Genomic DNA, 25424 nt, shown 5'->3' with positions numbered 1-25424 from the left:
GACAGATTGTATTCTATTCTTTGAGAGCTTTCCAACAACATATGACACATGGCTATTTGATGAGTTTGATGTGTTTACTGATTGAAATAATATGTACAGTGAATTTTTTTTAATAAATAATCAAAACGGAACACTTCAGTTTTGGTCATAATGCCTACATGCATTGGAAAGTAGAGCTTCTAAGCTTTCAAATAATACCTATTTTGTGTTGGTCAAGACTGTAGTTATTAATATTTTGACAATAATTTTTTCTCACAGGCTAAAAGGGTTGAGTGATGCAGTACAGTCCCACCAGAGTGTGTCAGATAACGGTGGTCTGCTGCATCCTCCGCTATATATAGTAAAGCGTCCAAAATCGTCCCGCAAGAATCGAATTGCGCGTGCAAATTGTGTTCAGCAACAATGTTGCGGCTGCATTTGCGCTGTTGCCCAATCTGCATAATTGCTCTCAGTGTTTACAAATAACCAGCGCTTTACGGGTGCAATAGATTTATAGTAAATTCCCCCCTCTGTTGGTTTTTTCTCAGTGCCATAATTCCTTCTGTCTTTTATTTATCTGTTTGGTCTGTTATCTAATTGCTTCATCTTTGTTTTCTACTGTCAGGATGTTGCCAGGTCCTCTGATGACCTACCAGTACCAGAGAAGCTTCATCAAAGCAGCCAGTGAGTCTACCTCCATCTGTCTGGTTTGACCGGTCTTGTCCCATCCCCCCGATTTATTATTTGATCTACTATTTGATACTATTTGATTAGTGTTCAACACATCACACTGTCATAGGGCTAAAGAGCTTGTAAGACTCTTGTCTGAAACAGGAAGTTGGGGTGTGTGGGACAGATAATGGATTTACAACATGGCGTTAGTTACTTCAGACCCCGAGGAATGTTGTCCCTCCTAAGTCCTTACAGACCATCTGTACAGACCTTCTGTCTCACTAAAACACGCTAAACTTTACTTTTAGTAACCCTAATCTTCATCTCCTGCATTGTATACACTGCAAGTAAAAAGTGCCCATAAACAGCTTTTTATACTGCAAATAAAAAGTGTTTTGTTTTCCAGTAAAAAATCTAAACATCCTTAATGTACATTTAATTTAGAGGCAAAATAACATAAGATATTAAGACTTGGGTTACACTTTACAATGAGGTTCATTTATTAACATTAGTTAACACCATTAGTTAACATGAACTAACAGTGAAGAAAACATTTTTAATGCGAAGTGCATTTAAAATCATTTAACACACACCTAGCCGTGGATTATCCCGCTTATACCATGGTCACTTGCCAGAATTGATTATTTACAGCTGTAATATATTTCTTGCAATGTAAATTTTGACTGGAAGAATAAAAAATAATGGTTAATTTGATCTAAGGGCCATTAGATCTGCAGTTCCACCTGTTCAAAATCAGAGAGAGAAAAAGTAGTGCGACCACACACTTGGTCAGATCTGTGAATTTAAAAGCACAGTCCAGAAATAATAATATCCACAGGACGTAGAAGGGTTGGTACGCCAGAGAAAATGCATTATTTAATTTTATTCTTTCTCATTTTCACATTAATGTGGAAAAACCGCCGTTACAAACATGGCAGTGACAGTAAAAGTAGCACTTATTGTATGATAATGGGAAAACCATTGAATACACACTGGAACCTGCAGATTTGGACCTCTGAGATATTGGTATGCACAATTGATTGAATTAGTGAAATAGCAATTTGTCCCTGCACGATAGCGCTTCAACGCAAATACGCATTCACCTGCGTTTTGTAAACAAACAGCGCTTCTCCTTCAGCGTTTGAGTCAGTGATGTGTGAGCGTGGGGGGGCCCCTAGTGGCTATAGGTGGCACTTCAGCACAGAAACATAATATAAACAACACATTACAGTTTAAATCGTCTTGCATCTTGCATCACCTTGCTGGACAGCGAAAGACGCATTTAATAGGTCCTGAATTCAATCTCTCACCCTCCGTGCAAAACAAGCTGAATTCCATTATATTAGCTATGCTGATGAAAGTGGTTAGGAAATGTTTTCAATTGCTATAGTTTACTCTGTGTGCTCTGTAATGTTACGTTGCTATGGTTACAAACAGCACATTAGTATCAAACGGTGATTAAAACTGACCGGAACTACCTGTGTATTCAACGGTTTGAATTGCACGCATTCCAGCCAATCAGAATCGAGTATTAGAACAGACCATTGTATAAGTAAGGAATAATTGATGATGGACCGTTGAATTATTGTAAAATTATGCACACCCAAGGTGGTAATGTGGTCACGACGCGCAGCAGAGTTTTGTTTTTGAATAATTCAACGGGCTGGAGTCAATTATTCTGCTTATACCATGGTTACCACACCTTAAGACATCGTTCAGTGTTTTATCTCAAGACATTTTCTGGTTTTCGTACCTAAAACACTCTTGTGAGCTCTGTTGCACGTCATGACCGCATTACCACATTGGGTGTGCATTATTTTTCAATAATTCAATGGGCCGGAGTCAATTATTCCGCTTATACCATGGTTACCACACCTTAAGACATCGCTCAGGGTTTCATCTCAAGACATTTTGGTTTTCATCCTTAAAACGCTTTTGTGAGTGGAATTACTTTTTTCTGCCATTTATTCAGTGTCTTGCTTTGATACAGTCCGAGCCTCCATTGCTAGTTCGAAAATGTCACTTTAAGCTAGCAACGGAGGATTGCGAGGCTTGAACTGCTTGCGCTGCTTTACTGGAGCACTTACTGGAGTAATGAGGTAGTGCATTTGTGTGTGTGTGCGTGTGTGTGTGAGTTTGTGTGTGAGTTTGTTTATGAGTGATCGAAAGAGAGAAACTAAGAAACTGAGAGAGTTCGCTTCTGGGATTAACTTTTTTGTTGCAGCTCTCATCAGAAGTAATATCGCTTCCAAATCGGCAAGATGTAAGTTTAAGCACTTCTCACCAGCAGCGAGTGTCACCATATTTGGATATAGCTTCTCCGATGTAAACCTTAACAACTGTTTTCAACCCTACTGAGATGCAGGTGTGTGCTGGCATGACGGCTCTGTTTTTCGCTCACGAGTAAGTGTATGCATAATACGCATAATATATGTGTGTCCACGTGTGTGAGAGCTTAAGAGAGGGGGAGCGTGAGGGTGTTTCCCACAGGTATTTCAGATAATATAGAAACTGTTGTATTGATCAAGTGTATCTAGCTTTGATACAGCTCAAGCCTTTGTTGCTAGTTTGAAAACGTCACTTTAGAACTAGCAATGGAGGATGCACTGCTTTTCGGCATTGGAGTAACAAGGTAGTGCATGTGTGTATTATGTGTGTGTTTTTGAGCGTGAAAAAGAGAAAATCTGAGAGAGATCGCGTATGGAATTACCTGTGTTTAAAGTGGTTCTCGTCAGGAATAACATCGCTTCAGATTGTAAGTTTAAGTATACTTCTCAGCAGCAGCTAGTTGGCATTCTTGTACAGCTTTTCCATTGTTTAACAACTATTTACAATCCCACTGAGACGTCGGGGGTGCGCTGACTTTGCTCCCGAGAGAGTTTGTGTGAGAGCGAAAGAGAGGGGGAGGGGTAGCCGACGGTGCTTTCCACTAAAGCTAAAATCCACCTCCGGTTTGCGTCGTTGTGAAAATGACTGTCTGACTCCTCATTATTCAGCCTATTACAAGACTACTTGCCAAATAAACAAATAGATGGACATGAAACAGTGATATGTATTGAAATTGTGTAATTATGTGAGAAGAAATAAATTGCTGAACAGCTGAAATTCCACCTCCTTTACTTTCCACCTTTGTTTACTTTTTAATTAATGTCTGACTGCTTAGTATGCCTCTTATTATGAGACTACTTGCAAATTAATTAATAAATGGACATGAAACATTGATTTGAATTTAAATTATTTTATTAGCTTACTTGTAGAGATCACAGAGTGCTACGTGAAGCAGGAGAGATGCTCGCAGACCCCAGATAAGCAGTCTGATACGTGGAGTTGCGGTTGTTACGGTGCAATAACAGACCGCTAGATGGCACCATTGACCAGTCAGAACCGACTATTCCAGGACGCCATGTAACAAGTAATCTTAACGAAAGGAATCTTATTGTAAAGTGTTACCAAGACTTGTTATCAGAGAAATCTAACAACATTTAATGTGGTTTATGATTAAAACAATAAAAAAGAAAAAACTTTTGTCAATGGGGTAAGAAAAATAAGCTTAATTCAAAGGGGAAACAGTTGTATTTCTCTTACCCCTTTTGGCAAATTGCTTCATCTTGTTTTAAACATAAATGCCATAAAATTGTGTTGTATTTCTCGAAAACACGACTTAATATCTTGTACCATTTTTCTTGTGGTATCTTCTTTAAATATGTCTTGTTTTAAGAATGTTTAGATATGTTTACTGAAAAAAATGTGCATTTTATTTAAGGATGTCCCGATACCATTTTTTTTAGAACAAGTATTCTAGAACGATATTTCCTTTGTGGTACTCGCCGATACGATACCTGTTTTTTTTTTTTTTCTGAATTCCATATCAACAGTTTATTTTCATTTTATCATTAAAATGGTGTCTAAATAAATGAAATCATTAAAACTGTAAAAATTCAATTTTCAACATAATATTGTATAGTCTGTATGTGCTGTGAATTAGCGCTCTGCCACCTGTCATCTGCTACAAACAGAGCTTGCAATGCTCATGGTATGAGCAGCTGGTTTCACATTTACATTCAAAAATTCTTAAAACAAGATCTATTCACTCTGAAGCATGCAGCATAGGCAAACTATATATTTGTCTCATTAAATCGCAGCCTTTGCGGTTTAATAACCACACTAGGACATAACGTGATTTTAATTAGTGCGCTGAAAGTTTACAGATTGACATTCGTACGTCAGATGGAATCAGTTTTCGTTATCGGAGCAATTTTACAAGCACGAGTACAAGTACATGAGCACTTTCCAATACCAGTATCAGGACATCCCTAATTTTATTTATTCTTGAAACACATACTTAAATCATATATTTACAGTGTTAACATTGACAGAATTACAACTTTATTGGAAATGACGGACAATAAAAATATTCTGTTCATTAGTGATATTTACATTTACCTTTGTTTTTTCAAACATCACTTGTTTTTATATTTCATCTCAAGCATGCTCTTCACTGACACTTGTCGACTTGATGAATGAGTACACTAACCTATGAAAAAAATGTGTTAGTGTCAAAATCGTTGTGTGTGTGTATATATATATATATATATATAATTAGTTTATTTCATTCTTTGTTTTGATTATCATACTTTTAAAATGTAATAATTAATATTTTTATGACAAATTTTCACATTTAAAACGATAAAAGTAAAAAAAAAAAAAAAAAAAAAAAAAGAAGTTAAAATAGTCATCAGTACGTAAGGGGTATTTGAAAAGTAGGTCTGGTTAAACATTTCCAAGAAGTTGAAATCTGTTACTTTAATAAAAATCCACCCCTGTGACATTAACATTCTCATAGTTAAAGAGCCGCCCACATTTTATGTTGCTCTCATGTAATCTTGTCTTGCTTCGTATCATTTTTTCCTCCTCCATTCTGTTTCTGTCTGTCTATTTCTCTCTCTCTCTCTCTTTCTCTCACCGTTTTTATTTTTTTATTCAGCTCTTTTGGGTGGCGTTAGGCCCTTGTCCTCATATGAACTCTTTCTGAGAGGTCCACCCCTCCGTTTCTGTCTCTCTCTATTTTCCGCCCCTCCACTTCTTCATTCCTGTCTGTGTGAGCCATTTATGTGATAAAGGGCAAGATGCCATCTGGATTCAGCCCATCATCACAGAAGGAGAGATGAGGATATGAGAGTGTGAATATCAGCGATGTGTGTTTAGAATTGTGATGGGAAAGTAAAACCATGAGAGACAGCAAAGTGTGAAAATGTGTGTATGACTCACTGTGCCTCTGTGTGTGTTTGTGTGTGTGTGAGGTTCAATTTCAGTTCAGCTCTACCTATCAGTCTGGATCAAACGCACGTCTCCTCTGTGTTTGGGCAGTTGATGCATAACATGTCCATGGAGGCGTTTTGTCATGTTTTCCAGTAAAAATATCTAAACATCTTTAAAACAGGATGAATTTACTTGATATGCAATTTTTTTCCAAGTTTTAAAAGATAAGAAAGTTGTTTTCAGAGGATCTATAATTATTATGTGTACTTTGTAATACTGCACTTTTAAGTACAAACAAGTGAAAAAAAAAAAAAAATCTGTTAAGGATTTTTAGATATTTGTACTGGAAAACAAGTCAAAAATACTTGTTAAGAAAGTATTATTATTAAGTATTAAGAAAGTATATACAAAGGTCACATTAAAACTGACTTGGAAACTTTTTACCAGGCCTTTACCAACTTTCAATATTAAACTATAAATATACATTATAAAAATACAAAAATTACATGTTTAAAACTATGATAATCTAAACAAAGTGTGAAATAAACATAAACTATATGAATATTCATTGTGTGAAAATTAATTATATACATTTTCCCAAAATTACGACTGTCCCACAGTCATTTCCATTACACCAAACAATTTTGCCCTTAATATCGTTAATTTATTTATTTATTTATTTTTTTTTCAAAAGTTAAGTGTACTTGTTAACCAAGTCAACAAAAGTGTCAGTAAAGATCATGCTTGAGATGAAGTGGTTTGAAGAAAACAAAGAATAATCAAGATAAATATCACTTTGGAGGAGAATATTTTTATTGGCCGTTGTTCCTAATCAAGCTGTATTTTTGCTAAATTATACAAAAAGCATAAAAATATTATTTAATTGTGTGTATTTAGGATACATAAAATGTTGGCTATGAAATTAGCCTTAATGCAAAGTAGGTCTGTTAAAAATGTTAAACGTCATTTCCATCTGCGATATTTTTCAGCACAGAATTCTATTAAACACAATACAGAATTTGAGATGTGCTGGAAATGACACCATGGTGGGAATTTGTATGACTTTCAGAAATGACAAATCTCATGTGATGCATGAACATACACTATTGGATATTGTTAATAGACAATAAAAAAAATAAAAAATATATTTTACCAAGACTTTACTTTCTAGAAATCTACAGTGCTTAGCCCTTTAAGCTTGGATGGGCCTGTGAGAAAAAAATAATAATCAAAACATTAATAACTACAATCTTGACCAACACAAAATAGCTTATAAACACACATTAATCCAAAGTGACTTACAGTGCACTTATTACAGGGACAATCCACCCAGAGCAACCTGGATTTAAGTGCCTTGCTCAAGGACACAATGGTGGTGGCTGTGGGGATTGAACCTGCAACCTTCTGCTTACCAGCTCTGTGCTTTAGCCCACTACACCACCACCACTCAATGAGTCAAAGGGGACTCGTTCATTGTGACTCACTCATCATGTCTGCATGCTATGCAAAACTTTAGTCATTGTTGTGTTTGAATGTGTAATTAGTTCTTATGTACAGTTATTATTATGTTTTATTTGTTTGGAGAGACTTTTGGACACTATGATCAAATATATTTGTAATGCTATAATTAATTGCTTTGTCTTAACAACACATCATTTTTCTCAGATACAGTTGATGTGAAACAAAAGAAGTTTTTCGGAGCCACCTTATTTACACCTATATATATATATATATATATATACTGTCAAATAAGAAAAAAGGAAAATTTGGCTATTTTTTGTGTGATTTTTCAGCAGTTTCTTAGGCTGAGAGTCTCAGAATGTATCATAATCTATATCATTCAAAATTTTGAAAAGTTTTCTTTAAAATATTATTTACAAAAGTTTTATACCAAACACTTGACCCTCCTTTTGTAGAGTCATAAGCCTTTAACTTTGGGTATGCCACTGAAACAGGAAATCTTTAAAAACACCTTCAGAGCTTAAAGGGTTAAAGTGCCCGAAATTGAAGAAACACCCAATATTTACTTTTAACTGGGATTTTAGCAATGCATTAAAAATTGCAGATCGGCCCAGAGTCTTGGCCTAGTAGTTAGCACATGTGCTATCATAAGCTTTGGCACTCATAGGAGTTCAAATCCAGCTCTTGACATTTCCTGAACCCACCTCCCCCCCAACTTTCCTTTCTCATCTCTACTCTCCTTTCATTAGAGAGACAAAAGGCCACAAAACTGAAGTAACCAAAACTATTTGGATTTTTTCATAGTCAAACTTCATGCTAAATTGTTTCTCTTCCAGTCAAGTCTAAAGCGACCTCTTTTATACCTCTCTTCTCTCGCCGTACACTTGTAACTGGGGATTACTAGGATATCATGGCAGTCAGATAGATTACTCTAATATTTCAATGACCTTTAAGAGTGCTCATCTGGTGGCTTAGCTTTGCCCTTAACAGACACAGTTGTAGACATCACGTACACTGATGGTGTTGTTTCTGTGCTTTTACGACCAGTCAGACAATAACACAGACTCTTGAATATTTAAGTATTTTTAGTTGGAATAATGTGTCTGTGTTAGTGCGAATGGTGCCAGGAAGTGACCTCACGGACTTGGAAACAAGATTTTTTTTTTATCCGTTTCACAATGTCATCAACAGGTGCAACATTTCAGAAAATCCTGAATGCATATATGTGTGTATGAATTTTAAAATATAGATCCAAAGAACAGCCTCACATGACAAAAGACAATGGGACTGGCATCCCGCTCCTGCATACACTTATTTATATATATATATATATATATATATATATATATATATATATATATATATATATATATATATATATTATACTGTACATATATATATTATTTTAATACAAACATTTATTGTATTTACTTCCACTGTCACTCACTTAACTTTTTCATTTTCTTCCCAGAACTGGACAATCCCGAGGCAAGGGTGGCAGAGATCTACTCCATTGTGCATCGTCTCCCAGAGAAGAACCGGCAGATGCTGGAACTTCTAATGAAACACTTGGCTAAGTAAGTTACTGCGCTGACACCCTGTTTTACTGTGTCACAAATCTGCAGCGCCACAGGCCTAAAAGGATTAGCATTGTAAATAACGACCCTGTTGACGACAATAAAGGCCCTAACTTCCTCTGTGTTTGCCCTGCTGAAAAGCTGTTTGTTTTTCTCCACTTGCTCCTTTCTCCTTCCCTCCCCATTCCCATCTCCAATTTCTTCTGTGCCAGTCTAATTTGACACCTCGACCGTCGTCTATGGTGTCTGCTCTCAGTGATGCTCATGAATAAAGGACTATTTTGGAGTATTACGGAAACGGCCGAGTGCAATTGTTTTTCGCAAAGTAGATTAATGCAAAAGATCAGGGTCTAAATAAAAGAGAATTATGCCACATCAACAGAAATATGTTTGAAAACTAATTGATTTCGCTACGTTTGCGAAAACGCTCTCCAGTACCGCATACTTTGGAAAATGATGACGTTAGGAAACTGAAAACAGAATTTTCAAACGAAAACAGATTAGTGTATATGTGGCCTAAGAGCAGTGTTGGGTGTAAATGGATTACATAATAATTAGTTACTGTAATCTAATTACTTTTAGGCACAAAAAAGTAGTGTAACACATTACTGTACATTTTATATTCTTGTAATCAGATTACAGTTACTGACTTTCAATGAAAGTAATTACTTTTAAGTGAATTACTTGGGTTACAAAAATTTCGAAAAAAATATTTATATGTAATACATTTAAAATGTGAACTAATATGTTCATATGGACATCTGTTTGTGTTTCTGTGACAGCTGGAGGGTGCGACAATGAAGAAGGAGAAAATAGACATTTTGAATTTGCTGAGCGGAGAAACACTTTTTTTTGTGACAAGTGTTTTTGAAAGTAACTTAAAAGTAAAGTAATTAGTAATGTGATTACTTTTCCAATAAAGTAATCAGATTATAATTTTAGAGAAGTAGTTAGTAATTTGTAGTGGAATAATTTTTTTATTTTTTAGTAATTTACCCAACACTGCCTAAGAGGCATATTATTATAGTTTAGATTTTTAACCCTTTACACCCTGAAGGCATTTTTAAAGATTTCATGGTTAAATGGCATACCCATATAAGAGCTTATAACTGGAATTAAACTTTTTATGCAGTAAGTATGGAAGGTCATTAACTTAACTTTGGTGTTGTTCTCCAACATGTCAACTATACCAGGAAAAAAACAAAACAATTGATGATAGTGTAAAGTAATCCAAAGGTATAGTATTTGGAACCATTGTTCCCAGAGTGGACTTTTATTCATTAAAGTGTCCAAAAACGGGTAGCTCAGCAAGTATTGACGCTGCCTACCACCCTTGGAGTCGCGAGTTCGAATCCAGGGTGTGCTGAGTGAATCCAATCAGGTCTCCTAAGCAACCAAATTGGCCCTGTTGCTAGGGAGGGTAGAGACACATGGGGTAACCTCCTCGGGGTTGTGATTAGTGGTTCTCGCTCTCAATGGTGCGCGTGTTAAATTGTGCGTGGATCGCAGAGAGTAGCTTGAGCCGGAGTCTCCACGGTGTCATGCACAACGATCCACATGATAAGATGCACAGATTGACGGTCTCAGAAGCGGAGGCAACTGAGACTTGTCCTCTGCCACCCGGATTGAGGTGAGTAACCATGCCACTACACAAGGACCTACTAAATAGTGGGAATTGGGCATTCCAAATTCGGAGAAAAGTGTCCAAAAACATCTCCAAGCAGGTTCTATTGAACATTAAAATAGAATAACTGAAAACTATGAATTGAAAAAAATATAAAAAATACTTAAACTTAAGCGCCAAAAATAAAATTTAGCTCTAATGGACATCTTATTCCATCACTCCAAAAAATGTACATTGAGCATCCTCTTGTGCGCAGTCTATGTATGTGCGCTCTGGGTCAGTTTACCTCACGTGGGACACATGGGCTGAGTTCGGAATTGCAAACTACCCATACTACTCGTACTACTTCAGCCATATGTGTCTGTGGCAGAAATAGTAAGAGTAGTATGGTAGTATGCAATCCCGAACTCACGGATAAATTGTCCAATTATGGATTCTTACACTCTTTAGACAGCCAATGAGGACGATCTGACACATCTATGACATGAAGGATCGTGTTTCAGTGAATCGATCCCAGAGAAACCATCACCACAGAGCATTAACGATTAGCCACAATAGCTTGTTATGACACTCTTTGACTAATATTTCAGGATCTACATATCGTATTACATCAAGTATGGGCTTGTTTTATTTGGAGCCGTCTGCTGTAAGTTATGATATGCCATTTTCTACATCATGTTTATTTTTCATGAAGTTATAAACCAATGTGTGACGATAATTCTGATTGCTCAGTTTATCATACATGTGCATTTCACATGCTATTATTCACTGTAGTTTGGTCTGTGAGTGAAACAAATTTGCTCATTATATTCTACTAATCAAGAACTTTCAAAAGATATATGACACATGGCCGTGTGATCTTTTGATCTTTTTACTGGTTCTTAATTTGTCTGTTGCAATCTCAAATTTGCGAAACATGAAAATGGAACAGTTCTAATTTATCAGCAAATTTAAAAGCAGTATTTGAGAATGGACCCTTTTCACACATCCTAGTGCCGCGAAGCAGAAGTCGTCATAGTTGACTAAACTTGAATGGCGGTGAATGGGGGACCACAGAAAATAACATTTTTGCTTGCCTGTTTATAAATTTACACTAAATGTTTTTAAAATTGGGAATATAAAAAAGTTTGCTACATTTATGTTGTTAAAGATGGCGGAAATGCGTCATGACAGGTCTGTGAAAAGGTTTCATTGGTCAGATCAGCTATATTCATTGTAAAGATAAAAGTCTAATCTTTAAAACGACACCTATTTTGTGCAGATCAGGCAACTGGTTGTTGAGTAATTCAATAATACATGTTCTTTTCGTGATCAGCGCCCACTTTCGGCCCAATACCGGGCCACTCCGAGTGTAAGAGGTTAAAGTAGTTTTATTCCAAAAAAATTCAGATTTGTCCTTTTAATTTATTTTAATTTCATTTCCGAAATTAAATACATTTTTAGTATTTTAGGACTTCTAAATACGTTAACCAATGTCTTTTCAATGCTGCATTACATTTTTTAAGACCATCTAGTTTCATCGCAATCTAGTGTCATTATCGTGTTTAATGGAAGTGAGTTTTGAAGGTTTCAAATTTTATAATATATTGTGGATCAAAAACTAAAACGAAAATTAATTTGTAATGAATGTTTTTTATTTTGTTTAGTTTTTGAGTCATGTGTATTTTCGTTTAGTTTCTGTTTCTCCAATTATGTTTTTATTTGATTTCCGTTGACGAAAATGCTGTCAAAACTTGCAGGTTGCCATCAGTACAAGTTTAAAAAAGTTGTAGTTTGGGATTCCAATGAATTTTCTTTTCGTCTGTTAATGACAATTTCAATTGTAGAAGATCATTTAGATTCTGACAGCCATTAGCATTCACAGTGGTGAGTTAATAAATGCTTGATAAATAATTGTTACCTATATGTTTATTGACAGTTACAAGAAATAATCAAGTGTTAGTTTTGCCACTCTACTGCATATTCAGCTGGTACGTAGAGCAGCAATTTGGCGTAATTCATTGTAATTCTGTTGACAATGAATCATTGTTTGCAGCAGGGCTGTTTAGTTTGCTCATCAAATCCACACATTGGAGCCATTTAAGTGTAATTTTAGGTTAATTTGTTGCAGCCAAACAACCCGAGTTTGCAAATGACATGAAGAAACAATCGAAAATGTAGTAATATTTCTGTAATTAGAAGGGGGTGGTGTAACTTAGTGATTAAAGATAGTACATCTAATATAGATAGCACTGAAATTATCTATAAAACAAAGTTTAAATGGATTGGTACATTGAGTGGTTCATGCTGAATTAATTGCAGAGGTTTACTATGTTAGGGTTAGGGGTTTTAAAAATAACCTTACCAAGAATGTCTGAAGAATATTAATAGGATGAATTCAGAAGTGTTTCTCTCTCCCCAGAGTGGCCAGTCACCACCAGCAGAATCTAATGACGGTAGCTAACCTCGGAGTCGTGTTCGGCCCAACGCTGTTGAGACCCCAGGAGGAGACAGTGGCCGCTATCATGGACATCAAGTTCCAGAACATTGTTGTAGAAATCCTGATCGAAAATCATGAACGGGTATGTTTACTTAAAAGGGTCAGTTCACCCTAAAAAGAAAATTCTGTCATCATTTATGCAACCTCAGGTAATTCCGAACATGTATAACTTTCTTTCTGTGGAACACAAAAGGACATGTTAGGCAGAATATTAGGGACTGACAGCCTCAGTCACAATCCATATTGAACAGAAAAAAATAACAATGTTTGTTTTATTAAAAATCAATGCCTGAGACATGAAAGTGGCCGAGGTTGAAGAAACGCTCATATAACTCATATAATGCTTATATAACATAACTGGCAGCCAAAAGTTTGGAATAATGTACAGATTTTGCTGTTTCGGAAGGAAATTGGTACTTTAATTCACCAAAGTGGCATTCAGCTGATCACAAAGTGTAGTCAGGACATTACTGATGTAAAAAACAGCACCATCATTATTTGAAAAAAGTCCTTTTTGATCAAATCTAGACAGGCCCCATTTCTAGCAGCCATCACTCAAACACCTTATCCTTGAGTAATCATGCTAAATTGCTAATTTGGTACTAGAAAATCACTTGCCATTATATCAAACATAGTTGAAAGATATTTGGTTTGTTAAATGAAGCTTAACATTGTCAGACTGGCATGTCTTAAGGTCAATATTAGGTCAAAAATAGCAAAAAAGGAACAGCTTTCTCTAGAAACTCGTCAGTCAATCATTGTTTTGAGGAATTAAGGCTATACAATGCTTGACATTGCCAAAAAACTGAAGATTTCATACAAAGATGTGCACCACAGTCTTCAAAGACAAAGGACAGCTGGCTCTAACAAGGACAGAAAGAGATGTGGAAGACCAGATGTACAATTAAACAAGAGGATAAGTACATCAGAGTCTCTAGTTTGAGAAATAGATGCCTCACATGTCCTCAGCTGACAGCTTCATTGAATTCTACCTGCTCAACACCAGTTTCATGTACAACAATAAAGAGAAGGCTCAGGGGTGCAGGCATTATGGGAAGAATTGCAAAGAAAAAGACACTTTTGAAACAGAAAAACAAAAAGAAAATGTTAGAGTGGGCAAAGAAACACAGACATTGGACAACAGATAATTGGAAAAGAGTGTTATGGATCTTAACCACATTGAGCTTTTGTGGGATCAGCTACACAGTATGGTGCGTGAGAAGTGCCCGACAAGACAGCCACATCTATGGCAAGTGCTACAGGAAGTGTGGGGTGAAATATCACCTTAGTATCTGGACAAACTGACAGCTAGAATGCCAAGGATCTGCAAAACTGTCATTGCTGCACGTGGAGGATATATTTATCATATTTATTTTCCTGTATACACCGATAAGCCAAAACATTATGACCACTCACTGGTGAAGCGAATAACATTGATCATCTCCTAACAAGGTCACATGTCAAGGTCTGGGTAGATTAGATGGTAAGCGAACAATCAGTTCTCATAGTCAATGTGTTGAATGCAGGAGAAATGGGCAGGTGTAAAGACCTGAGCGAATTTGACAAGGGCCAAATTGTTATGGCCAGATGACTGGGTCAGAGCATCTCTGAAACGGCAAAGCTTGTGGTGTGCTCCCAGTCAGCAGTGGTGAGTACCTACTGACAGTGGTCCGAGAAGGAACAAACCACAATCCGGCAACATGGTGTTGGGCGCCCAAGGCAACGAAGGCTATCCCATCCGAACCAACAGAAGGTCTACTGTGGCACAAGTGATAGAATATTTTAATGATTGTTACAGGAGGAATGTGTCACAACACACAGTGCATCGCACCCTCTTGCTTATGGGGCTGCATAACCACAGACCAGTCAGAGTGCCCATGATTACCCCTGTCCACCATCAAAAGCACCTACAATGGGCACACAAGCGTCGGAACTGGACCTTGGAGCAGTGGAAGAAGTTTACCTGGTCTGATGAGTCCCGTTTTCTTTTACATGACGTGGAGAGCCAGGTATGTGTGTGCCGTTTACCTGAGGAAGTAATGGCAGCAGGATGCACTGTGGGAAGATGACAAGCCGGTTGAGGGAGTGTGATGTTCTGGGCAGTGTTCTGCTGGGAAACCCTGGGTCCGGCCATTCATGTGGATGTCAATTTGACACGTGCCACCTACCTAAACATTGCTGCAGACCAGGTACACCCCTTCATGGCAATGGTATTCCCTGATGTTGCCCTGGCCTCCAAATTCCCCATATCTCAATCCGATTGAGAATCTGTGGGATGTGCTGGACCAACAAGTCCGATCAACAGTGGCTCCACCTCGCAACTTACAGGACTTGAAGGATATGTTGCTGAAGTCTTGGTGCCAGATACCACAGGACACCTTCAGGGGTCTTGTAGAGTCCATGCCTCAGCGGGTCGGCACTGATTTGGTGGCACGTGGGGGACCAACAGCATATTAGGCAGGTGGTCATAATGTTTTGGCTCATCGATGTATACACAAATATTGACTTTGGTCTATTTGTTACACATTTACCATTGCTTCAGAAGACTTTGAATATAGAACATGACTTTTCTGGTGCTTCTTGTCCTATTTGTAGTTTGAAAACCCCTGGTCGCTATACATTTCTTTGTTTGGAAGAGAGCAGCAACTCTCTTTAAAATGTTTAATTTTGTGTTACACAGAAGAATGAAAGTCATACAAGTTTGGAAAGACAGGGTGAGTATTTTTAAATTTCTTTCCTATGGCCAGATACTAAAAAGAGTAGCAGCCTTTCCAATGTGTTCTTTTTCTGTGGAGACACTATAGTTCTGTTCTGGACAGCTCCATGCTGATATGAAATATCTTTCCATCGTGCAGATCTTCAAAGACATGCCGGTTTCTGGAGGAGGACAGGGCAACTCCCAGCTCAGCCTGCCCAGGAGGAGGAGTGCAGACAGCAAGGCCCCATCCTGTAGCGAGAGACCCCTCACGCTCTTCCACACTCCCACATTCACAGAGAAAGACAGAGGTACACCAGCAAGTGCTTTTCTTTAATATATTTCAATCAATAATTCTCAAAGAAATAGTTCACCTGACAAAGAAAATTCTTTCAAAATGTACCCTCATGTCGATCCAAACCTGCATGACTTTCTATCTTTTGTGGAACATAGATGGAGATATTTTAATGAATATTGAGGTTTGTCTATGCAATACAATGTAGGGCCCTATGATTTTCGCGTTGCGTAAAACACGGACGAAATCACGGAATCCATTTAAAAAAACGGAATTAACTATAAAATGCAGAATGTCATGGAATTTGACATATTTGGGATGAAATTAATGTATAAATGCACAGTTAATCAAATAAAAATCGTGATATGTCCAAGTGTCCTCAAAAGGCTGAGATTTCATTAAACAAATAGCCTATACGTTCTGCTTAGGCTTCAACAGAAAGTGAATGTGAGAAGCCACTACTTATACACTAACCACATCATTAACATCACGTGTGCTCTAATGACAAAGAGCAGGTCACTTTATTCGATGTGAAGTGCAGCACATATAGACTATATACATTTATATAATTAAATCAAAGCCTTTTGCAGTTTAATGAGCACATTAGCCCATTTGGCGAACAGCTTTCCGGAGTTGAGAAGTGAAGCTGTTAAAAACATCCTGTTTTCCGCCAAAATGGCAAAATAAAAGCTCCATTTAACTAGATGTGTGAAACAGAAAAAATGTGACAGAAATATTTTTCTTCTGTAGTAGTAATAATAATGATGATAATAATATATTAGCAACTCACTTTAAAGCTTTGAAAAGGACCCAAAAAGATCATAAACGTAGTCCTCTGAAAGCATAACATTTTGGGGCAGAAACAACCCATATATAAGTTTTGGTCATTTTTTAAGCTTTAAAAAATCACTTGCCAAATTATTGCAAAGACGGAACGCAATATTCTATAAAACATCTCATTTTGTGTTTTGCAGAAGAAAGTAAGTCAAATGGGTTTGGAATAACATGAGAGTTAGTAAAATTAAAATCTTTAAAATTAAAAATTTTCATTATTGGGTGAACAATATTTAATGCCGCATTGAAACAAATGAAATTACCAATACATATACATTGCTTATAGAAAATGAAGCTAATTTTTAGGACCATTAATATTTTTTGCCTTGTGAGAGATATATATATATATATATATATATAGGGGTTCTTTTTAGGGGTTCAAGTCTGAAAGGCTAGAAACCCTATTGTTTTTGTTAGGATTATTATTATTATTATTATTATTATTATTATTAGGGGGCCAAGTAGCGAAGCTTCTGGAACCCTATTGTAATTGTACTGATTTTCTTCTTTTTCTTATCATTTTTTTTTTTCTGCCCTAAAAGTGTCTGGGCTTCAGAGACTATAAATTGTGGAGACACTAAACTTGGCAAAATGATCCCAAACCCCCCACACTACTCAGGCGCACAGACGCACACCCATCTGATCCTAGGTGCCCTATAATAAACAATTTAACATTTTGGCTCATATCTCTGCAACCAGAAGGGCTAGAATCAAAATTGTTTTTTTCATCTGATTCCTTGAGTCAAGCCCTACAAAATATATATCTCCAATTTTATACTACTTTTAAACTGTAGCTAATACGTCAGTACTCATTATAGTGCTATTATTTCAGGATCTCCAGTTTTTTACAGTCTTCACATGTTGTATATAAATATAACACTGCATACTTGAGAAATCACATTAGCGTACTTTTGACTTCATTAGTGTAGTAACTAGGCTTGGGATCGATGTCTTTTACACGCATCAATAATCGGAAGATTTTCCAGATGATTATCGATATACACAAATGAGTCAAAACATTATGACCACTCACAGGTGAAGCAAATAACATTGATCATCTCCTAACAAGGCCACGTGTCAAGGTCTGAGTAGATTATATGGTAAGCGAACAATCAGTTCTCATTGTCAACATGTTGAATGCAGGAGAAATGGGCAGGAGTAAAGACCTTAGCGAATTTGACAAGGGCCAAATTGTTATGGCCAGATGACTTTGTCAGACCATCTCTGAAATGGCAAGGCTTGTGGGATGCTCCTGGTCAGCAGTGGTGAGTAGCTACTGACAGTGGTCCAAGGAGGGACAAACCACAAACTGGCGGCAGGGTGTTGGGCACCCAAGGCTCATCAATGCACAAGGGCAATGAAGGCTATCCCATCTGGTCCGAACCGACAGAAGGTCTACTGTGGCACAATTCACAGAAAATGTTAATGGTTACGGTAGGAATGTGTCACAACACAGTGCAACGCACCTTGCTGCGTATGGGGCTGCGTAGCCATGATGACCTCGTCCACCGGCAAAAGCAATGGAAGAAGGTCGCCTGGTCCGATGAGTCCCGTTTTCTTTTACATCATGTGGATGGCCATGTATGTCTGCACCATTTACCTGGGGAAGTGATGGCACCAGGATGCACTGTGGGAAGATGACAAGCCGGTGGAGGGAGTGTGATGCTCTGGGCAATGTTCTGCTGGGAAACCCTGGGTCCAGCCATTCATGTGGACGTCAATTTGACACGTGCCACTTACCTAAACATTGTTGCAGACCAGGTACACCCCTTCATGGTAATGGTATTCCCTTATGGCAGTGGCCTCTTTCAGCAGGATAATGCACCCTGCCACACTGCACACATTGTTCGGTAATGGCTTGAGGAACATGATGAAGAGTTCAAGGTGTTGCCCTGGCCTCCAAATTCCCCAGATCTCAATCTGATTGAGCATCTGTGGGATGTGCTGGACCAACGAGTCCAATCCACAGTGGCTCCATCTCGCAACTTACAGAACTTGTAAGGTCTTGTGGATCTGCTGCTAATGTCTTGGTGCCAGATACCACAGGACACCTTCAGGGGTCTTGTAGAGTCCATGCCTCGGCAGGGCCGGCACTGTTTTGGTAGCACGTGGAGGACCAACTGCATATTAGGCAGGTGGTCATAATGTTTTGCCTCATCGGTGTATATCAGCTTTTTTCAGATATAAATAGGGCTGCTCGTTGCACAATAGTCTTTGTCTTTTCAAACATATTTCTCAGCACCACTTTGATAAAGTGTGAGTGCCAGGGTAACAAAGGGGGTCGCACACATTGGACACATCTGGCGGACGACATGGCACATTGTAACGAATGAGGCTTTCCTACCCGCGACCGACTTCGGTAAATGTTATATCACCCTCTTGCGGACTCCCAACTCTATTACACCAGACTGTTAAACAGAAGCACAACTGATTGAATTGAAAAGCACACAAATTAGGCTTCTAATTTAAATGTCAGATAATGTTATTTAATGGATGTCTAAAAATAAAACTATAAAATAACATACTGATCAATAATCGATATAACAATATTTTATGACATGTGTAATACTAACATCTTTGTTTTCCTTCATCAGTGGAGAAAAGAAACAGTTTGGCTGTGAACTCCAGTGCAGATCTGTCATCAGTCAACTGTAACAGTACACACGACTCGACTCGACTCAACAGCCTGTCCACTGCAGACGGAGACCACGATGGGCTTCTTCCCAGACAGAGTCGGCCTAATTCACTGTAAGTGTACTACCTCGAAAGAGGCCACTTCAAAAAAGTGTTGTACACTTTTATTATTATTTTTTTCCCCAGAAGTTCAATTATAATATAATGATCGTTTTCTATCTCTCCCTGGCACTTTGAATTATACAGCCTGCTACTGTGTCTTTTAGAGGTCTATTTGTAAATGACCTCGGTTAAGATTGGCTAACCTTTTAGCATATTAAATGAGTCTCAATGTCCTTGTCATATTGCTGAATAGGTGTTGATATGTAAATGTGGGCGGTCATACAGCATGAATACAGGAGCAGATGTTTACATTAGTCTGAGTGACAAGAACAAACATTAAAAATAACCACCCTGACCCCATCTTCTCAAGAACTTGAACACAATGAATCTCACTCATTGCTTTGCCTTTTTTGGAAACCTATTAGCAAAAATGAATGCAGACAACTTTCTCAGAGACGGTTTTCTGCTGACCACGCTGAGGTTTAAAATTGTTTCAATTGTTGCCAATTTGAATGATATTAGTCGTTTTTGCTAAGGCTTGCTCATACTTAAGGTTATGGATTTGAACACACTCCTAACCCTAAGTTTTAAACCTAGTTGGGTAAGTTGTTCTGCACTGTTTGTGCTACGGATGTGATTCATACAGTAGATCAAATTGTGCGGCTTGTTGAAGAGAGGTGTACTATTACTTTTCTTGTTATAGCAGAAAATCTGACCTACAATTTTCATCTGGTAGATGATAAAATAAGCAAAAAAATCCCATAGATTTACATTAAAGGAGGGACCTGAGTCAAATCTAGGGACCACAATATCATGGAGACTTTGGGGTGGGCTCTTTTCATTTGGCAAAATCCTAGCAACATTCTGACAACCACCCAGAACACCCCAGCAATGTGGCATTAAGTTTTACATGGGCAAGCATCACTCTTGTCTAGTACATTTCTTGGTTTTAAACATAATGCTAAAAGTGGAAACATGAACTTGTTAATATATTTTACACTCTTGCTGTTAGTTTTCAGTACAAGACTTGGCATGATCTGTGTTTTATTTCAGTGCATTACATTGGTTATAGTCTTCGTTGGCTTTGAGGCTTTTTTTATGTGAACGGAAATTATGAAATCCAACACAGACCTCATATTCTCCCAATTTCCTGCCAACAAATTTACAGTTGAGATGCCTGACTTCTGAGGTCTGCTTTTAACTGGTGTGCCCCATAACTCAGTGCTCAGCCCTCTCTTATTATCAACCTGCCGTTACGAAATAATACTCTTGTTCCCTATCTGTCACTCACTCGACGTTGTGTCGATGTAGTGATACTAGGGGTCAATCTTGGGAGCCCCAAACACCTCTGATCTTTGAAAAAAGGCCAATGGGAATTGGCGAGTGGAATTTGGATGCCACTCCCCCGGACATACGGGTATAAAATGAGCTGGTATGCAACCACTCATTCAGATTTTCTCTTCGGAGCCAAGCGGTTCTATTCATTGAGCTGAATTCTCCGCGATTTTCATTCACCTCCTCTGCTGGATTCTTACGGCGCATTTCAGCGGCTTCTCCCCCTCTGCACTGGTGCAGTGCAGAGAACGCCCCTGGTCGCTTCGGCAGAAACAAACAAACAACAAAAAGATTATATTCTTATATTTTCTTCACTAAAAGAGCGGCACACACGGAATGTCTTTTTAAAGATGCCTTTCCGTTTGTGTGTTATTTCTGGTTCCGGTCGTTATCTCTCGGCTTCTGACGGCCACGATCATTGTCTTACATGTCTGGGCGCTGCCCATGCGGAGACTCCTCCCTTGGCTATGGTCGCCCAGTCGCAGGCCGACGCGGAGCTGGCCGACATGCTTGCCCGGGCAGCCGTGAGCATCAGGTTAGAGTGGAACCCTCCACTCTCCCCTGAACCCTCGTGTCTCAACGATTGGTTCCTCGGCTCAGAGCGCCTCTCACGGCCGCTCCTGTCCCATCCAGGGCCTGTAGCTTCATGCCTCCGCCCTGCATGCTATGGCTCTCCTGCAGGTACACCAAGCCAAGGCACTGAAAGAACTGCTCTCTGGGCGATGAAGGTCATGGCACGGTCTCTCAGGCGGGCGATGTCCACCCTGGTGGTCCAGGAACGCCACCTCTGGCTCAACCTGGTTGAGATGAGAGAGGCTGACAAGGCATGGTTCCTTGACGCCCCCATCTCCTATGTTGGCCTGTTCGGCGACACCGTCGAGGACTTTGCCCAGCAGTTCTCGGCGGTGAAGCAGCAGACGGAGGCCATTCAATATATCCTGCCCTGGCACGGCTCAAGACCCCGCACCCCATCTGCTCATCGCCAAGGGTGTCCTCCTGCAGCAACAGCACCGGCTCTGCCGCAGCCCGCCCCCACTGCCCGGCCCCGGCGTGGAGCCCAACACAGGAAGCAGATGCCACCCATCTCACGGCCGACGTGGTGCCTCAGGCTCCGCCCCACTGCGAGGCCCCACCCGCCGGTACGTCCGACGAGATTGTCCCCTTGGTCCCCCTCGCCCGGAGCTTGGAGGCTCCCACTTTCCAACCTGTCCGACTCGGCTATGCGATTCAGTTTGCCAGATGCCTACATTGCGCGCGGAAATTGCTACCTTCTACGGGCTTCAGACTCGAGTCCTGAGATGGGTATGGCACCGCGGGACACATCGCGTGGTCGTCACGCCGATCTGTTGCCGCCTCTTCAGCCCTTGGAATGGCCTAGCATTTCTACGGGCAGGGGTTCCCCTAGAGCAGGTCTCCAGGTGCGTTGTGGTTACGATGGACGCCTCCAAGACGGGCTGGGGCACTGTATGCAATGGGCACGCAGCCACCAGCTCCTGGACTGGCCTGCGGCTATGCTGGCACATCAACTGCCTCAAGTTGTTGGCAGTACTGCTCACCCTGCGGAGGCTTCGGCCGTTGATCCAGGGCAAGCATGTGTTGGTTCGGACAGACAACACGGCAACGGTGGCATACATCATCCGCCAAGGCGGCTTACGCTCGCGTTGCATGTCACAACTCGCCCGCCGTCTCCTCCTCTGGAGTCAGCAGCACCTCAAGTCGCTGCGAGCCACTCACATCCCGGGCAACCGCAACACCGCAACGGACGCGCTGTCACGACAGGTTATGCTCAGGGGAGAGTGGAGACTCCACCCCCAGGTGGTCCAGCTGATTTGGAGTCGATTTGGTCGAGCACAGGTAGACCTGTTTGCTTCCCGGGAATCCTCCCACTGCCTGCTTTGGAACGCCCTGACCAAGGCACCCCTCGGTATAGACATGCTGGCACACAGCTGGCCCCCAGGACTACACAAATATGCGTTTCCCCCAGTGCACTGTGCAAGGTCAGGGAGGACGAGGAGCAGATTGTCCTGGTAGCACTCTACTCCACCTTGAAGGTGTATGTAGCCGCCATTTCGGCACATCACGATGCAGTGGATGGTAAGTATTTGGGGAAGCACGACTTGATCATCAGGTTCCTGAGAGGCGCTAGGAGGTTGAACCCCCCCAGATCGTGCCTCATTCCCTCATGGGATCTCTCTGTAGTCCTTTGGGGACTACAGGGAGCTCCCTTCGAGCTGTTGGAGTCAGCCGAGCTAAAGGCACTCTCTCTGAAGACTGCCCTCCTGACTGCGCTCACTTCCATCAAGAGGATAGGGGACCTGCAGACGTTCTCTGTCAGCGAAACGTGCCTGGAGTTTGGTCCAGGCTACTCTCACGTGATCCTGAGACCCCGACCGGGCTATGTGCCCAATGTTCCCACGACCCCATTTAGGGATCAGGTGGCGAACCTGCAAGCGCTGCCCCAGGAGGAGGCAGACCCAGCCTTGGCGTTGCTGTGTCCAGTGCACGCTTTGCACATCTATTTGGATTGCACACAGAGCTTTAGAAACTCTGAGCAGCTCTTTGTCTGCTTTGGTGGACAGCGGAAAGGAAGCGCTGTCTCCAAACAGAGGATCGCCCATTGGGTCATTGATGCCATTGTGATGGCATATCATGCCCAGCATGTGCCGCCCCCTGCGGGGCTACGAGCCCATTCTACCAGGAGTGTGGCAGCCTCCTGGGCCCTGACCAATGGCGCCTCTCTAGCAGACATCTGCAGAGCAGCGGTCTGGGCAACACCCAACACCTTTTCAAGGTTCTACAATCTCCGGGTTGAGCTGGTTTCATCCCGTGTTTTGTCAGGTACGAACAGGTAAGTTCTGGGACAGCTGGCCGGGTGTACCACTTGCACATAGTGCCTTTCCCTCCTTTGACATGAATACGTGCACTGTTGACTCCCAGTAGTGTTCACAAAGTGGTGATCCCTGGATGAATTTCCTCCTTAACCCTGTGGCAGACGAGTTTGTGGAGAAACTCGCTGGCGGAACAATACATGTGCTAACTAAGCCCTGTACTGGGGTAGGTGATCCACATGTGCTGGTTCCCCATAGGTGGCCCCATGTGATTTATATCTGCCGCTAAATCGTTTCTCTATTGGTAAACTGCGTCTTCCTTGGGCAGTGGTTCCTCTGCCACCGGTCACCATGTTTGTAGATTTCCTCCCCTCTCAGGTAGGACCTACCATGAGACTTCTCCACATGACATACTTCCGACAAGACTCGGTAAGACCATGTGACGTATTTCCACTCAAAATATCCCCCCCCCCGGGTGGGGTGTGGTCTCTGTGGTGTCTTCCCCTTGGGAGTGACACCTCCCCAATGTAGACACGTATGGCCCCACTCTTTTTGGGGAGAAAAGAGAGGAAAAGAGGCCGCGACTGGGCTAGCCTGTCCCTATTTTTTGGGCAGTCGACTTGTTCCTTAAGGACCGTTCGACGCTCAGAGCGTTGGTGGAGGTTACGTGACGGCCTGGTGCGCTGGCTACGAGGCACACAGTGGTCTGCCAGTCTTGCACCGCCAGTCCACGTAACACAGTTTAGAAAGAAATGTGAAACTTAAGTTTTAACAAAATAATTAATGCAGTTGCTTTTTATATAAATTTGTGTATTATTTGAGCTGTTAAGTTGTTTATTTATTTATTTTTATTTAAGATGAAGATTTCAACAAAAATACTCTACTGTTTTCAACCTATCAAATGCCATTCAAACCAATATCAATCTAAATACTGCTTCAGTTTGCCAGGAAACTACTTGGTGAGTCTGTTTTTCACTTGCAGTATCGATTGTTTTTAGTTTAAAAGAAAATCTTTGTAATGATGTCCGTTTTAATAATAATTATAATGATAATGCTAAATTATGTACATTATAATATGAGTTTAAAGGGCCACTGTTATGGGACTGTGACAAAATCATTTTGGAAAACAGAAGAGAGGGAAAAAATTTTATACTTGGTGACTCCAGTCTCTAAATATTTTTATGGAATACAGTCATTGAAATGTTTCCCTCCCTTCCTCATGTACACAAAGCCATTAATCAGCCTCGGGGGCAAGCCGAGACAAGCTCTGCCCTTGTTGGCTAAAGCTAGCAAGCAGACTCTCTCTCTCTCTCTCTCTCTCTCAATTTTGATCAACAACATTCTCTTTTAGCAAGCCATGCAAATAGCAGAGCCAAAGCTACGAGGTTGAACAGGGTCGAGGAACCAAACTCAAGGATTTCGCAGGATCAAAGGTTTCACAGTAGCTGAAACATACACATACGTAATTAGAAGATAATGGAGAAGCGAGTATCAGATGTAAATGTTTAATTAATAGGCATGTAAATTATACATTATTATTATTATAGATATTATTGAATTAATGTGTGAATTCTGAGTATTCTGTTAAGCTTGGGAACTGATCATGTTTATTATGTCGTGATACAGTATGTCATTATGACCACATTTGTG

At 40.2% G+C, this 25424-nt stretch overlaps 1 protein-coding gene across 3 annotated transcripts in view; it reads left to right on the top strand.

Annotated features, from left to right (window-relative positions):
• LOC127429339 (rho GTPase-activating protein 26-like) overlaps positions 1–25424 on the top strand; it is a 138630-nt gene that overhangs the window by 99813 nt on the left and 13393 nt on the right. For all 3 annotated transcript variants that reach the window (XM_051678316.1, XM_051678314.1, XM_051678315.1), the window contains exons 16-20: positions 605–663; positions 8843–8948; positions 12974–13133; positions 15907–16057; positions 19470–19623. In XM_051678316.1, coding sequence (XP_051534276.1) covers positions 605–663; positions 8843–8948; positions 12974–13133; positions 15907–16057; positions 19470–19623 — 630 coding nt within the window. The remainder of the gene's footprint in view (positions 1–604; positions 664–8842; positions 8949–12973; positions 13134–15906; positions 16058–19469; positions 19624–25424) is intronic.

Source organism: Myxocyprinus asiaticus, chromosome 38 (genome assembly GCF_019703515.2).
Source record: "Myxocyprinus asiaticus isolate MX2 ecotype Aquarium Trade chromosome 38, UBuf_Myxa_2, whole genome shotgun sequence".
Classification (NCBI taxonomy): Eukaryota; Metazoa; Chordata; class Actinopteri; order Cypriniformes; family Catostomidae; genus Myxocyprinus; species Myxocyprinus asiaticus.
This window is presented reverse-complemented; position numbering and strand designations above follow the sequence as displayed.